Source organism: Odocoileus virginianus, chromosome 6 (genome assembly GCF_023699985.2).
Source record: "Odocoileus virginianus isolate 20LAN1187 ecotype Illinois chromosome 6, Ovbor_1.2, whole genome shotgun sequence".
NCBI classification, from domain to species: domain Eukaryota; kingdom Metazoa; phylum Chordata; class Mammalia; order Artiodactyla; family Cervidae; genus Odocoileus; species Odocoileus virginianus.
The window spans coordinates 5,948,017-5,963,544 of record NC_069679.1 but is presented as its reverse complement, the minus strand read 5'-3'; the positions used below and the strand labels follow the sequence as shown (position 1 = coordinate 5,963,544).

General features: G+C 38.2%; 1 protein-coding gene across 2 annotated transcripts in view; it reads left to right on the top strand.

Moving 5' to 3' along the window:
* Positions 1–15,528, top strand: part of INTS14 (integrator complex subunit 14) — a 32,147-nt gene that overhangs the window by 4,378 nt on the left and 12,241 nt on the right. Inside the window, exons 2-9 of one of the 2 annotated variants that reach the window (XM_020870843.2) lie at positions 110–376; positions 1,720–1,827; positions 5,392–5,547; positions 6,728–6,846; positions 7,292–7,434; positions 10,333–10,425; positions 12,193–12,337; positions 13,941–14,074. In XM_020870843.2, coding sequence (XP_020726502.1) covers positions 155–376; positions 1,720–1,827; positions 5,392–5,547; positions 6,728–6,846; positions 7,292–7,434; positions 10,333–10,425; positions 12,193–12,337; positions 13,941–14,074 — 1,120 coding nt within the window. In that variant the 5' untranslated portion in view covers positions 110–154. The remainder of the gene's footprint in view (positions 1–109; positions 377–1,719; positions 1,828–5,391; positions 5,548–6,727; positions 6,847–7,291; positions 7,435–10,332; positions 10,426–12,192; positions 12,338–13,940; positions 14,075–15,528) is intronic. The other variant, XM_070468648.1, reaches the window with a different exon arrangement.

Here is a 15,528-nt window from a genome sequence, read left to right as displayed (position 1 = left end):
CACACACACACACACACACACACACACACGATGAAAAAAAAACACATTTTTTTCCATGACATGAAAGACCTAATTATGTCTGTTTTCTGCAACATTTCTCTATCTATAGCTTTCTGTTTGCATTCGGATTGGGACTACCAGGATCGCTTTCATCATGCCTACAGTGGTGGTAATGGACGTATCTCTTTCCATGACCCGGCCTGTGTCTGTCGAGGGGTCTGAGGAATACCAGCGCAAGCACCTGGCCGCCCATGGTTTGACAATGCTCTTTGAGCATATGGCCACAAATTACAAGCTTGAGTTTACAGCCCTGGTGGTCTTTTCATCCCTCTGGGAGTTGATGGTTCCCTTCACAAGAGATTATAACACCCTACAGGTACTAAAAGGAATGAGTTATTATAGGTACAGGGCCCAAATTTATAGGAAGGAAAACAGTGTTATTGTACTGCACTGAATATTTATAATTGGAATTGCTTAATGATAAGTCTCTGAGTATACTATTCTGAATATAACTATAAAACAAGGATTATAACCAGTAGGCCCTCAGCCTTTAGTAGAGCTCTGAGTTAGAGCTATGAGTTGTTGCCGTAGTAACCTCTCTTGATTTTCTGAAATTCTCTGTGGGAGGGGAACATCTCAGGATGTAGTGCCCTGTTCCCTAAGGTTCAGGATCTTTATTCAACAGTACTATTTTCTACTTTTCTATAAACTTGAGATGAAAAATAGCCCTTCCTTACAAAAGCCTTCATTCTAGAGTAATTCAGGAGTATATTTCCTCCCCAACAAATAGCCTCTGATTTACAGATGCCAAGAAATCCTCATTTTAAAACTTTGATTGATTGGTGTTACCTTCCAAAGGTTTGTCTGTGATATGCCAAAGAATTTACTTTCTGGCAACATCTCTAAATTATTGATGTTTCCAACAATGCCTCACGAAGTTCCTTGTGGATAGGGAGCAGCAGCCAGTGTTTGTGGAATTAAAATGAACAATTTAATAATTGATTCAGGATCAGTGTAGTTTGCTTTTTAAATATAAGTAGTAACATTCTGTTAAATCACTTATCTCACTTTTTTTAAAAGTGACTCAAAGTTGTTTTTTTTTAATTGCACCGGATTTCTTATAAGGAAATAAACTAAGGGCCTTGGATGTTTAGTAGTTTGAAATGTAAAGAGTTGCTATATAGATAGTGCAGAGTGATGATTAAGACCAGGAGTCTTAGAGTCTGACTGACTGGGTTCAGATCTAGATTCTGCCACTTGGGCATAAGACCTGGGAAAGTTACTTAATCATTTTGTACCTTAGTTTCCTTAGTTTAAAAATAGGTTAATCATCTACACCTTATAGGATGTTATCATGATTAAATGCATGTAAAATGCCTAAGATGGTGATAGTATTCAGTAAATTTGGCATTATTTTTGTGATGTGCTTAAACATTTTTCATTTTAACTATTCTGTCAAGCTCATTTACAAAGATATGAACTTAATGGGCTCTTCAGTCTCACCTGATGAGAGGACAAAATAAAGGGAAGCTCTTTCTTATCATCCTTTACAGTTGAAGAAGTCTGTTTTACCAATTTTCTTTAAGAAAGTGTACTTTGGGCTCTCGGAAATGCAGTGTCCCCTGTGTGACATTCATGCTTCGAACAGTTTATGTTTTTTTCTAGTAACAAACTAAAACATTAAGGAATAATGAACAATTTTATCTTTCATTCAATCAGGAAGCACTAAGTAATATGGATGATTATGATAAAACCTGCTTGGAGTCTGCATTAGTTGGTGTGTGCAATATCGTTCAGCAAGAATGGGGTGGTGCAATTCCTTGTCAGGTAAAAGATTGATTCTTTTTCTTTGCCCTAAGTTAAAAGCATTAACCACTGAGGTGCTTCAGTTTTCCTCAGGCTCTGACACAGCATGCATTGTAATTTCCACAAACAATCATATATGTTGTTGGTATCTTTTTAAAACCAAATCAACACCAGTATACTCAGAAAGCAGTGCAATTATGCCTTAAGAAAAGCATCCTCCTAGTAAATTGGCTTATTGAAAACTGCTGTTATTTGTATAAAATACAGAGGGCTCACAGTGGAATTTTAGAACACTCTCTGAAAGGGGTGATTATAATTCTGAGTGATAGAGTTGTATACGTCTGTACAATGTAGTCCCTCTGCCTTATTCCAGTGTAGCATTTATTCAGCACACTTTTAATCTTCTCAACTATTGACTCATCTAAAAAGTGAGGTGTATCAATGTCATAAAATCGGTTACCCTTTCCTTCGAGTCGATAGGTCTACATTAGCAACAAATCAGAGCAGAGTTGTAACTGTTGAACATTTGCCATAAAGAGGTACTTCGAGAAGTGGTTTATTTTAAAGGAGACAGCAGTAAAGTTGCTACAAGGAAAATCATAATAGTCTGCAACAGGAGTCAGGAAACTTTCTGTATTTTAGCCTTTGCAGGTCTGTGGCAGCTCCTCAGCTCTGTTGTAGCACAGAAACAGCCATAGATAATAAGTAAATAAATGAGTGTGGCTCTGTTCCAGTAAACTTTGCTTACAGAAATAGTCAGTGGACCATAGTATATGATTTTTTACTGTAGTGTCAAATACAGAATTCCTCAGTAGTGTCAGTAGCATCAATTATATTTGTTTTTTAAAAAAATATAAGATTATAGCTACCTACAATCTACCCCAATCTACAATTGGAAAGATTAGCAATTGACCTAAGTAAAGCATGAAGGAGTATGAGAAGTGATGGAACTGCTCTGTATCTTGATTGTAAAAGTGGTTACATGGCTGAATGCACTTGTTGGAACTCATAGAACTATATACAAATAAGGGTGAATTTTATTGCATGTAAATTGTATCTCAGTAAACCCAGCCTTTTTTTTTTAAGCTTTTTTCTCTTTTCTTACTGTAAAGCCATCCTATTTATAGAGGATGAAGTCATGAGTTAGTGAAGACCCTGAGCTACCACAATAAGGTTAAAAATCAGATCGCTTTAGTGGACACTTGCTAAAAAAAAGCCAATAAATAAGTTTTATTTCTTTTCAGAAATAAAATCTTTGGCACCTTACTTTGTGAACATTATTTGGTACATTACAGACTGTCTAACTTCCTAACTATAATGAAAAGTAAAGTTTTGTGGTTACTACCCTCCGAACGGAAAGCGAGCAGGTAACACAGTTTCATTTGCTACTTCTTCAGTGTTTGAAGAAGCTCAGAGAGGATGTCCGAGCCAGACCCTGCGCACCATGTAGACTTCTGCCTTTTAGTGTTTGCTTCTTCCTTTGCAAAAAGGAGGAATCTGAAATTGAGATATATTGTACCCTGAGGGCAAGGAGCTGGGCCTGGATCTACTTAGCCTTGCTTGGTGAGTTTTGGGGTGAACCAGGTCCAAAACACAGTGGAAGTTATTAGTGATTGTTTTTATAATCAGTTACTATCAAATGGATTTGTTTTAATATGGAATATTTTTAGCCAGATTTTTAGAAAGCTGGACTCTGTCTTCATTAGCTGAGTAAAGTCTGTTTCATTTGGACATTACAAAAAATATTTCATTATCACACAGCATCTGAAAAAGCTAGTGGCAGAAGTAAATCATTAGGTAGCAGCTGTTGGTACCTGGAAGAGGGATATGCCTTGCCTGCCTTCCCAAGAGATGACATCTCCCCAGGGGACCTCTATTAAGCATCCTTGGGCTTTAGAAGTAAGTGCCAGTCTTGACGGGCTTCCCAGGTGGCTCAGTGGTAAAGAATCCACCTGCCAATGCAGAAGACCTGGGTTCGATCCCTGGGTGGGGAAGATCCCCTGGAGGAGGAAATGGCAACTCACTTAAGTGTTCTTGCCTGGAGAATCCCATGGACAGGGGAGCTTGGCAGGCTACAGTCCTTGGTGTCATAAAGAGTCAGACATAAGTGAATACGCATGCATGCACATGTAAATCTTGGCACTTCACACGGTACAACCACCTAATACTGCCTTACTGGCCTGTTATTGTCAAGTTACTAGACTAGGTTAGAGAGCAAAAACGATCCTCCTCTGGATTGCTTGCAAAGTCCACCCTGCACAGGATCACTTGGAAGCAATGAGAAAAATGAAAATGATCTGTAACTAATCTCTATTGTTAGTATGTTTTGAAGTCTTTTAAAGATTATAGGTTGATTAAGAATGCATTTCAGGACTTCCCAGGTGGTGCAGTTGGTAAAGAATCCACCTGCCAATGTAGGAGACATAAGAGATGTGGGTTCAATGCCTAGGTCTGAAAGATCCCCTGGAAGAAGGAATGGCAACCCGCTACAGTGTTCTTGCCTGGAAAATTGCATGGACAGAGGAACCTGGCAGGTTACAGTCCATGGGTCACAGAGTCTAACACGACTGAGCACATATACACACTGATAGTACAGTGGATAAGAATTCACCTGCCAGTGCAGGGGACACGGGTTCAATCCCTGGTCCGGGAAGATCCCACATGCCATTGAGCAGCCAGGCCCATGTGCCACAACTACTGAAGCACTCACACCTAGAACCTGTGCCCTGCAACAAGAGAAGCCCCCGCTCACCACTAGAGAAAGCCCGCACAGCAACAAAGACCCAGCACAGCCCATAAATAAATAATTTGTTTTTAAATAATGCATTTTAAAAGTCTTATCTATACATGGTAAATAAATACATGTTTATAAACACATGTTTAAAGCAGTTGTCATTTTAGTTGACCAGAGGTAGATAAAGTTTATCATCTTTGAAAATAAAGTGTCATGAATCAGTCTTCAGACGTCTGTGCTGATACCCCCTAGGGACATACATAAATCCTTATGCCATTTTTGACAGCAGCGCCTTAGGTGCCAACTCCTTGTCTGAGAAGTAGGATTCTAGTTTTAATACAGTTAAGTAAGAATTGGTTATGAGTGGTTTTGTCCTTGTTTTAAGTGTTTACAGGTAGGTGCTTTTCTCTAATGGTTTAATTAGGTAAAATATAGTAAAATGCATAGATCTTAAGTGTACATTTATTGAGGTTTTTTTTATAGAGTTTTAACAAATGTATGCACCTGTATAACTGCTCTTTCAGTTAAGATATAGAACATTTCCATTACCGTACAGTTTCATCATGCCCCTTCCTACCCAGTATCACCCTACATTCCCTATTTATCTTAGCTTTGTTTTACCTTTTCTAGAACTTCACGTATATGTATGTATAGAATCATACAATGTGTCTGTCATCTTTCACTTGACAAAATGTTAATTGAGATTTATTCACATCTTTGCTTGTATCCCTGCAGAGGTACATTTTTCAGTGCAAATGCAATTCGGGAAAAATTAAAACATTGCCAAATGAGACTGCCTTAAATAAATATGTTATTTCATGGACAAAGCTCCTCTCACTCTTTGCAAACAGGTTGTTCTGGTGACAGATGGCTGTCTTGGCATCGGTAGAGGGTCTCTGAGGCACTCCTTGGCTACTCACAACCAACGCAGCGAGAGCAACAGGTTTCCACTACCTTTTCCTTTTCCATCTAAGTTGTACATCATGTGCATGGCGAATCTGGAGGAGGTAATGCTTTGTACTAAGTTCTTTTTAGTTTGACTAGATATGTTTTGGGACTCAGTTTAATTTTTAGTATATTCCACTAATATTGCATTACGTATACAGGCATGCCTTAAAGATACTGCAGGATATTCCAGACCACCACAATAAAGTGGGATTTGCAGTGAAGCAGGAATCACAATAAATCGATCTGCATTAATTTCTTGCTTTCCCAGTGCATATAAAAGTTGTTTACTTTAGTCTGATAAGTGTACAATAGCACTAAGTCTAGAAAAATCTACATACCTTATTTTTAAAATATTTTATTGCCAAAGAATGCTAACCATCGTCTGAGCCTTCAGCGAGTTGTAATCTTTTTGCTTGTGGAGGGTTTGAAATATTGGGAGAATTACCAGAATGTGACACAGAGACAAAGTGAGTAAATGCTGTTGGAGAGATGGGGCCAATAAAATTGCTTGACACTGGTTTGCCACAAACCTTCAAAAAGGCAGTATCTAGGAAACTCAGTAAATGAGGTATGTCTGTACTATCACATCAACCTGCATTGTTTCATCTGAGACTGATTACTAATTATATTTGAAAAGACTTTCTGTCTCAAAAGCTCTCTGAAAGCACAGTGTTGCCCCATCTCAAGAGACATAGAAGGAGTTGTTATCCATCCTACTTCCTACAAAGATCCTTCACATGCTGAAGAGTCAAAATGTTCTTTTTGGTGTTCAGCGTTTCCCTCAGTTAGGAAATCTTAACATCCATTATACTAGGAATGTCAACAGAAGTATGCTTTTTCTTTTTGTAAAGTAACACAACTCTGATGAATGTTTTATTAAACTCCACTTCCTGATTTTCACATTTAGCTTGGAAAGTTATTAGATTTTTCTTCATCTGAGTTTTTCTATCTGTAAAATGTAGATAATGATGGTTTTTAACCAAAAGATGTTAGAAACATTTGGAATGGAAGATGGTCTGTGAATACTAGCTGCAGTCACCTCTTAATCATTGCAAAACTACTTGAAATGAAATAGCTCTACTGGTATAGTTTTCTGTAACATTCCTCTTTGGTAACTTTGAGTCAAAATTGTTTTCCTTCTCACATTGATAAAAAAAAAAATGATCTCCCTTATGTGACCTTGGTGTGTTGATAATGTCTCATTTTATGCCACTTTAAAAGGGTCGTTTTGCTTTCTAGCTTCAGAGCACTGATTCCTTGGATTGCCTTGAACGTCTTATAGATTTAAACAATGGTGAAGGGCAGATTTTTACTATTGATGGTCCCCTGTGCTTGAAAAATGTACAGTCTATGTTTGGGTGAGTATACACATTGAACTTTTTTGCCTCCTTACACTCTATTATTATAATTTAATAGGAAACAATAATATCTAGTTTACTATTTCTAATTGTGTCATTTCATTTTCCCCAAGTTGCACATTTTTTCAGATATTATGACTGATAGTAGTGACTTTTAAAAGTTCACTCCCTTTTAAATTAAGCATATCTAAATCTATAATGCCTATAGGTACCGACTTCCTTACATTGATAGCAATTTCAAAGATGAACTTGCGTTTTGGGCTTTTCAGAATTGAAATTTCCTCACCAAAAATATCAGATTTTGTTCTGATTCACGAATGGTCACATCATAGCTTTGAAATAAACTTGAAGGGAAAACACACTTGACATCTTAAAAAAAATTTACTTGGAAAAAAGTACATGTGTCATACTGCTCTTCCTGTAACAAATAATCATCATATTCTAGAAAGCTGATAGATCTGGCGTACACACCATTCCATGCTGTTCTCAAGTGCGGCCACCTAACCGCCGACGTGCAAGTCTTCCCCAGGCCAGAACCTTTTGTAATAGATGAGGAAATTGATCCTATCCCTAAAGTCATTAATACAGGTAACTTTTTTTTTTTTTTAATTTCCTCCTTAGTACTTCTGTTATCCTTACTTTCTTCTAACTCCTGATTTTCCTCTCCTCTCTCCAGGAGAGCTGAAGAGAAATATATACTCAGTATACTTTGGATGGGAGGGTGCATTGCCTAAGGGTTGGCAGATAAGTGGTCTTCCATAGTGAGGTCCTGAGTTAATCTCCAATCCTAGATGATTATAACCACAAATTACTAGAGTTGGAAACCAGAGTGAAATTCACTAGCATTGAAATCCTTGAGGTAGTTCTTTAACAGAGATAGTAAGACTGACTAGCATCATTATTAAGGTCATGTATGAAGAGCTAGCTTCTAGACTTGTCTGTGTGCGTCTTCCTTGTGACCCTGGACAAGTCACTTCCTCTAGTTCTTATTGGCTGGGTGAGTGGAATCTAGGTGAAATAATGGTCTCTCAGGTCTCAGCTCTGATATACCGTACCCCTCTCATCCTGCTGCTTGTATTATCACTAAAAGAAAGCAATGTATATGACTTCTACCTGGCTCATGTTACCAGTGCTATACTTAGGTTAGATTGGCAAAGCCGAGAATCTAAAGTAACTAGGGTACTAGAGAAGAGAATTGTCTCATATTGGCAGATGGACTCCTTGAGTGGTGGGTACATGTTGAACCATCAACTATTTTAGTCACCGTTTCTCCCTCTGTGCCTGGCATAGTGTCTCATGCTCAGTAGACATTCACCAGGTAGCTGTTCAGTCACCAAATGATTAAAATTAAATACAACTAGAGATTCATTTCATTCTTAAATGTATAGATTTTAAGGAGTTTTTGAGGGAAAGGCTGTGCACAAGCTCTTTTATTTTCTGGGCCTTTATTTTCTGTTCCCGGATGTCTGGAAGTAGGGCATCCATCTCTTTTTTTTTTTTTTTTTGACATCCATCTCTTTCATTGCAACTAGACAGCAATGTGCCAAATGTTTTGTTGCCTTCAAACCAGTTAGACTCCCATCTTTTTTTGGATGAGTAACTTTGAATAGATCTTTTCTTCCAAGAAGCACTTTCTATGTATCAGATTTCACAGGCACAGTGTTTAGGTGGGGAAATCAAATATGATGACTGAGATTATTGGAAATTTCTCTGAATGACTCTAATACTTTGCATTTTAAGTCACTAAGAAAATAAGGATAATTGTCTTTTATTTAATGGACTAAGTTATATAAACTTTTAGTCCAGGATTTTTGTTAAAGCTTATATTTAAACCACTTTAAAACTAGCCTTTTTCTACTCAAATGAAAAAATATATATAACCGCTTAAACTAATTCATTTGTTAATCAGCTAAAGAAGGTAATGACACTAAAAGTCCAGAGAATCAGGTTTCCTGATTATTCAGTATAAGAAGTATGGTATACTCACCATGATCCTGACTTTTTTTTAAAAAATTGTTTTGAGAATGAGTAAAATATGAAGGCTTCTTCCAATGAAAAATAATGAGTGACTATGTTTTTCTTCTTTACAGTTTTTAGTGTTTTCTAAATTTTTATACTAGTATCTATGTAATCAGAAAGAAACTTTTAGAGTGTACTTTGGGTTTCAACTTTTTTCTTTTTTACTAATTTTAAATTTTCAAAAAATACTTTTGGTCTTTAATACAGTTTCTATAAAGCAAGGAAATCATTGTCATATGTAGACTGCAATCCTGGTTTTGTAGAAAATGTGTTTCTTTCTTTCAGGGAAAACATTTTTAATGCAATAGCCTACTGTCCAAATACAGGCTGCTTTCAGTTGTTGTGGAAATATTTGTGTATGACGCCCCCTGGTGACCAGAACATCCCTATACTATACAGACAGACAGCCATTAAGCTTTTGCCTTGGCTGGGGACCTCACCTCATAAAAATTTAGCTGGTTTGTCATAAAACTTAAGTCCATTAAATAGACAGATATCCTTATTTTCTTAGTTACTTGAAATGCAAAGTGCTAGAGTCATTCAGAAAAACTTCTAATAACCTTCCTAGTCATCATATTTTAATTCCCCAACTAAAGACATAGTGTTTATGAAATCTAGTACATAGAAAATAATGTACTTTCCCATAAGACGAATTAACTCATCTTTTAGTTTTTACTGGAGTGTAATTGCTTTATGATGCTGTGTTAGTTTCCGCTTTACAGCACAGTGAATCAGATACACACACACACACACACACACACACACACACTCCGTGGTTTTGTGTTTCCTCTCCATTGAGGTCACCACGGAGCACTGATACAGTTCCCTATGCTATACAGCGGCCTCTCACTAGTTCTGTGGTTTGCGTACAGTCTCAGTGTCTGTGTGTGTCAATCCCAGTCCCCCAGCCCATCCCACCCCAGCTCCCGCTTTGTAACCATACGTGTGTTTAGTACATCTGTTACTGTCTGCTTGCAAGTAAATTCATCTATGACATTTTTCTAGATTCCACATATGAGCAACATTCTGTGATGTTTGTCTTTCTCTTTCTGACTTACTTCACTCTGTGTAACAGCCTCTAAGCCCATCCATATTGCTACAGATGGCATTATTCCATTCCTTTTATGGCTGAGTAATATTCCATTGCATTTATGTACCACATCATCTTTATCCATTCCTCTGTCAATGGACATTTCCATGTCCTGTCTAAGTAGTGCTGCAGTGAACATCACGGTGCATGCAGCCTTTCAAATTGTGGTTTTCTCCAGATATATGCCCAGGATTGGGGTTTCTGGGTCATGTGCTAGCTCTGTTTTTAGTTTTTGAGGAACTTCCATACTGTTCTCCATAGTGGCTGTACCAATTTACATTCCCACCAACAATGTAGTAGGGTTTCCTTCTTTCCACGTCATCTCCAGCATTTATTGTTTGTAACAAATTAATTCTATGTTGATTCCTTCTTTTCAGATTTGGAAATAGTGGGATTTATTGATATAGCAGATATTTCAAGTCCCCCAGTTCTGTCCAGACATCTGGTCCTACCTATAGCACTTAACAAAGGTGAGTTCTCTTCTTATTCCAGTGATACATATGAAGTATCTTATTACCTAAAGTTATTCTTAAATGTTGGATAGTAGAATAGCCCATTTTGAAGAGTTTTTGGGAAAGGAGTATTTACTGGATTGGATTTTTTTAAAAATTGAATGTTGCCTAATATATTAAAAACTAATTCTGCTGCTTTATAACTGTGGAGGGCATTTGACACATATTTATTATGTGCTGCTTTGTTAACTTACAGTGGAAGTCCTCTCTAGAGATGAGAATGCGCTCTTAGTTCCTGTTCCTGGGCTCTGTCTTTCCCTGTGGGATCATGCTGGGGAAACAAATTAGCTCTTGGAAGGTTGCCTGATGAATGTGGAATGTAGCTTTATAGCAGGAGACACTGCACCTGTTCTCTACCGGCACTTAGCACATAGCACATACTCAGTAAATACTGTTGAATGAATGAATGGATCCAGGCCTTGTGAGGCCACATTACTTCAGAATATACTTCTCCAGTAACTATAGTTACAGCTCCTGAATTCAGCATCTCTCTGGAGAATGTTAGTCTCTAGCACTTTAAACTTCTCTTTTCTCTGTTTTAGGCTGACCATCTCCTTTATGTTCACCAGCTTTCTCCAAGAAATGTATACAGTCAATCAGGTTTCCCCCTACTGAGTTATGATCATATTCCATTTACTCACGGTTATTTCAGTTGGCATTTTGGGTATTCCATAATCGTCCATCACATAGACAAAATCTTATGTTCTCACAGATGACTGGTTGTGATCATTGTGTTTATACTTTACCTTATTGTTCTTGATATTGGATAACAACCAGGTTTCCCTTATTTCTAAGGTCCTGGGGGAACTCTGCACACCAATATAAAAAAGTAAAAAAAGGAAAGAAAGTGGGCAAAATAAAGAGTTCATATAGGAGAACAGTGGAAAGGAAAGTATGGGAAGGCAAAATGGAGCCATGTTGTAAGGGCTATTGAATATCAAGCCAGGCAGATTCTTCCTATTGAATTAGAAAGTCTTTGAATCAGCTTGAGTAAACAGATAGTTCCAGAAGGAAGTTACTTGGAGGGAGATGCATTCATCTGTCGGCAGAGTATATGCGAGAACCTGGAGTTGGAGAAGCAGGTCAAGAGGCTTATGGAGTAGTCACTGTTCTTTGGGGTATCCCATCCACTTGCTGCCTGAAGGCTGTCAGTTGAGAACACTCTTGACATCTCTGAACCTCTATTTCTGTTTCAGTGGTGCCTAAAATTCCCAGAGAGCATCTAGCTTAGTGTTCTAGTAGAAACTATGGAAAGCTGATCTTTCATGTAACAGTTTTGCTGAAATATAATTCATAAACCATACACTTCACTCATTAAAAGTGTACAATTCAGTAGTATTTAGTGTATTTACAGAGTTATGCAATCATAACCACAGTTTTTTAATCAGAATTTTAGAATTTTCACTACCTCAAAAAGAAACCTTTTAGCTATCAATCCCTAACCTCCCATCTCTCTTAGCTTCAGGTAACTACTGACATCCTTTCTACCTGTATAGATTTGCTTATTCTGGATGTTTCCTATAAATGGAATTCATATAACATGTGAAAACTGATTTTTATGTGGACATAGGAAAACCAGAATATGAGTTTTTCTTCCTTGTTATAATGTTCCTTTATAATTCTGTGTACACTCCTTCCAAGGTTAGAAGCAGCCAAGAGTGCAATTGGGGCTTGGGCTTTTTCTAGCTAATATCAGTCTGACTGGTTTTCTCTCTCTTTTCACAGAAGGTGATGAGGTGGGTACTGGTATAACTGATGACAACGAAGATGAAAATTCAGCCAATCAGATTGCAGGCAAAATACCCAACTTCTGTGTCCTGCTTCATGGCAGCCTAAAAGTGGAAGGAATGGTGGCGATAGTTCAGTTAGGGTAAGAAACTTTTTTACCTTTTGTTGAGTGAAAGGGAGAATTTACAAACTGAAGTATTTCCCAGATTTTTCTGAAAGAAAAAAAAAAAGCATCCACTAGAATATGTACAGAGTGAGTCTTTTAATTATATTGCCTTTATTTTTTAGATGATGATGAGCATTTTTTATTTATTTTTAATTGGAGGATAATTCATCAATATGAATCACTCATAGGTATATACATATGTTGCCTCCCTAATAAAGTATTTTTTACATTGATTTTTTTTTTAACTTTTTAGTTTGTATTGGAGTAAGCTGATTAACAATGTTGTGATAGTTTCAGGTGAACAACAGGGGAACTCAGCCATACATATACATGTATCCATTCTCCCCCAAACTCCGCTCCCATCCAGGCTGCCTCATAACATTAAGCAGAGTTCCCTGTGCTGTACAGTAGATACTTATATTGCCTTTATATTATATCTCTTCTCAGTTTTCCTCTTTTCTGTCCTCTAGGAAACCTTGAGTCAGTTAAAGCACTGCTGCCAACTTGTTATAGGATCTTAGGCAGTATGCATAGACTCCTCAGCTATAAAATGAAAAAAGATGCTGGTAATATTGAACATTTTACCATGTGCCATTTACTCCTCTAGGCACTTTACATATGTCAATTCATTTAATCCCTCATAACACTATCCAAGAGGTATCAGTATTACCTTCTGTTGCCTTAGATGAGGAAACTGAGACTTAGAGAGCAAGTCATGATACTTGCTCAAGGTCACACAGATATTGAATGAAAGAGTCAGGATTTTTATCCATACGTTGTGACTCTATAGCCCATGCTCATAACCACTGTGCTATATTCCTTCTCTATAAGGAATACCCTTCTAGCTTTGACTTTGGATATAGTCTGAAAATCTGCAGAACCGCCTGCTTCCTTTTTGAGAATACCTGTTTATTAGGGAAGAGGTGACTGGTCATCCTCTGGCCATCAACAAGGGTAGAGAAGATCAAGAGTTGTTAAGAATACCTAGAGGAAGCATGGCTCCATCTCTGCTTGAGTTAAAGTTAGCTGATCCAGAAAGACAAATGCAATTCTTATTAGGTATCGGTGTGCTAGATTTTGGTACTCAAGTTACTTGTACTGACTCTGAATACAGGAATCACCTGATGCCCTTTGAGAAGTGTGAACAGAGCTGGGTGATGGCTTTGCAGACTACGTTAGAAGGGCTTCTCTGTGTGGTATTTCTGTGAATGATTCAGAGGTGGCTGAAGAGACCAATAGGTCATGGTTCTTACTCCTCACCATGCCTGCAGCTTTCTGCTGCCCTTGTGATTCTCTTTTTCTCTTATAAGACTGTTTTTTATTTCCATATCTATATAACTAAATAGTAATACATATCTCCAAGGAATGCTAATATTAGGGGGCAGTAGTGTGCATTTGTAGGTTTAGGATTTGGCTTTAATAAAAATAATGCAAAAAATAATAATAATAATAATAAAATAATGCACCTAATTTCAAAGCTGAAAACCGTGACTCTTGAGAGAAAAACACAGGGTAGAGTTATTTAACTTGACAGTCCCAGGCTTAAAGTTGTTCTGACCGTTGTCTTCTCCCCATCTAGGCCTGAATGGCATGGGATGCTCTACTCTCAAGCTGACAGCAAGAAGAAGTCAAACCTCATGATGTCTCTCTTTGAGCCTGGCCCAGAACCTCTCCCGTGGCTAGGTAAAATGGTGCAGCTGGGTCCAATTTCAGGTATACCTCAGATCAGATTTTATTTATCCTGACTTTGTTTTCTCTCTACTGTTCTGAATGGCTGTCTCTGTGAGTCAGAGAGCACGTGATTTCCCTTATGAGTGCCCTGTGGTTCCTGATGCTGGATGTGTACATGGAGCGCCCCAAGAGAGTTTAATGTTTGGACTTTTAACATTACAGCTCAGGGGAGACAAACTTTCTTTAGTGTACTTTTTGTTTTTTTTTCTAGTAGTGTACTGTTTTTAATTCAGGTACCCCTAGACATTCTTAGATAATTTAATCCCATTTCTTCTTGAAACTGTTTTCCCTTAGCTTTCCTCACATTGCATTCACCTGGTGCTTATCTTTTTCCTTTGCAACTTTTTTCTCTTGTCATCCTGTCTTTTCTTCCCCTTGCTTTATGATTTCCCAGGGTGTTGTTCTTTGCATTCTACTTTTGGGTTATTATTCTCCCTTGTTTATTTCATCAGCTGTTTTGGCTTCAGACTCTGTATACTCTACATATCTCTAACTCTTCGTCCTGCTTGATCTCTCCCTAAATCTTGCACCTGTATTTCCAGGTTCCCACTTGGACCTCTCCACCTGGATATTCTGTCACAGTCCTCAAATTGGCATGTTTGTGGCAGAAACCATCATCTCTCCCTCCCCCATCTCTCCCTGTCCCCCATAAACCATTTCTTCTTCTGATTTTTCTACTCCTTCTGATTGAGGCCTTTGTACTTCTAGGTACTCAGGCTCCAGCTGTAGTGTCTCCCTGGACTCATTTGGGCCCATTTCAATTTTAGGAACATCTACCAAGTAGCCTATTCTGTGCCAGGTCTACAGGCTAAAAGAGTCAGCAAAAGTTACTCAAAGACTAGTCGAAAGTGGAATAATAAACCTAAACTGGCATGAGATCAGAGTCGGCCTGAAGTAGGGGATGGTCAGCTCTTCCTCGACGACTTGGGCATATCTCCACAGAGGAGAGACACCGTTACTGAGTTTTGAAGAAAAAGAGAAATTTGCTCCAAATAGAGCACCTCTAGAAAAGAAAGAAGCTGGACCACAAAATGGGAGGGTGGAGGTGGGAAGGCCAGATGGTAGGTTAGAGGTTGGCAGTGGGACGGCAGGCAGGCAGGCCTCATCTGAGACTTTATTCTACAGATACAGGGAAGCCACTGAAGGAGAGTAATATGATCAGATCCTCCTGGCTATGATGAGAACAGTGGAGATACCAGTTAGGTGACTATGTATTCTAAGTACTGGTACCTCTGGAGTTGTGCAGTGTGGCTGAAATCCAAGTGAGAGATCATAAATTTTGCATTTAGAAAGAAAACTCTGTGGAGTGTGGATTTGAAAAGGTATGGGCATCTTGCTGTTAGAAGTCTCCTGTGACAGTCCTGGAGATGTCAAGATGAGATGCAGAACAAGGCCAGTGGCTGGGAATAGAGAGGATGCAATCCATGCAAAGATAT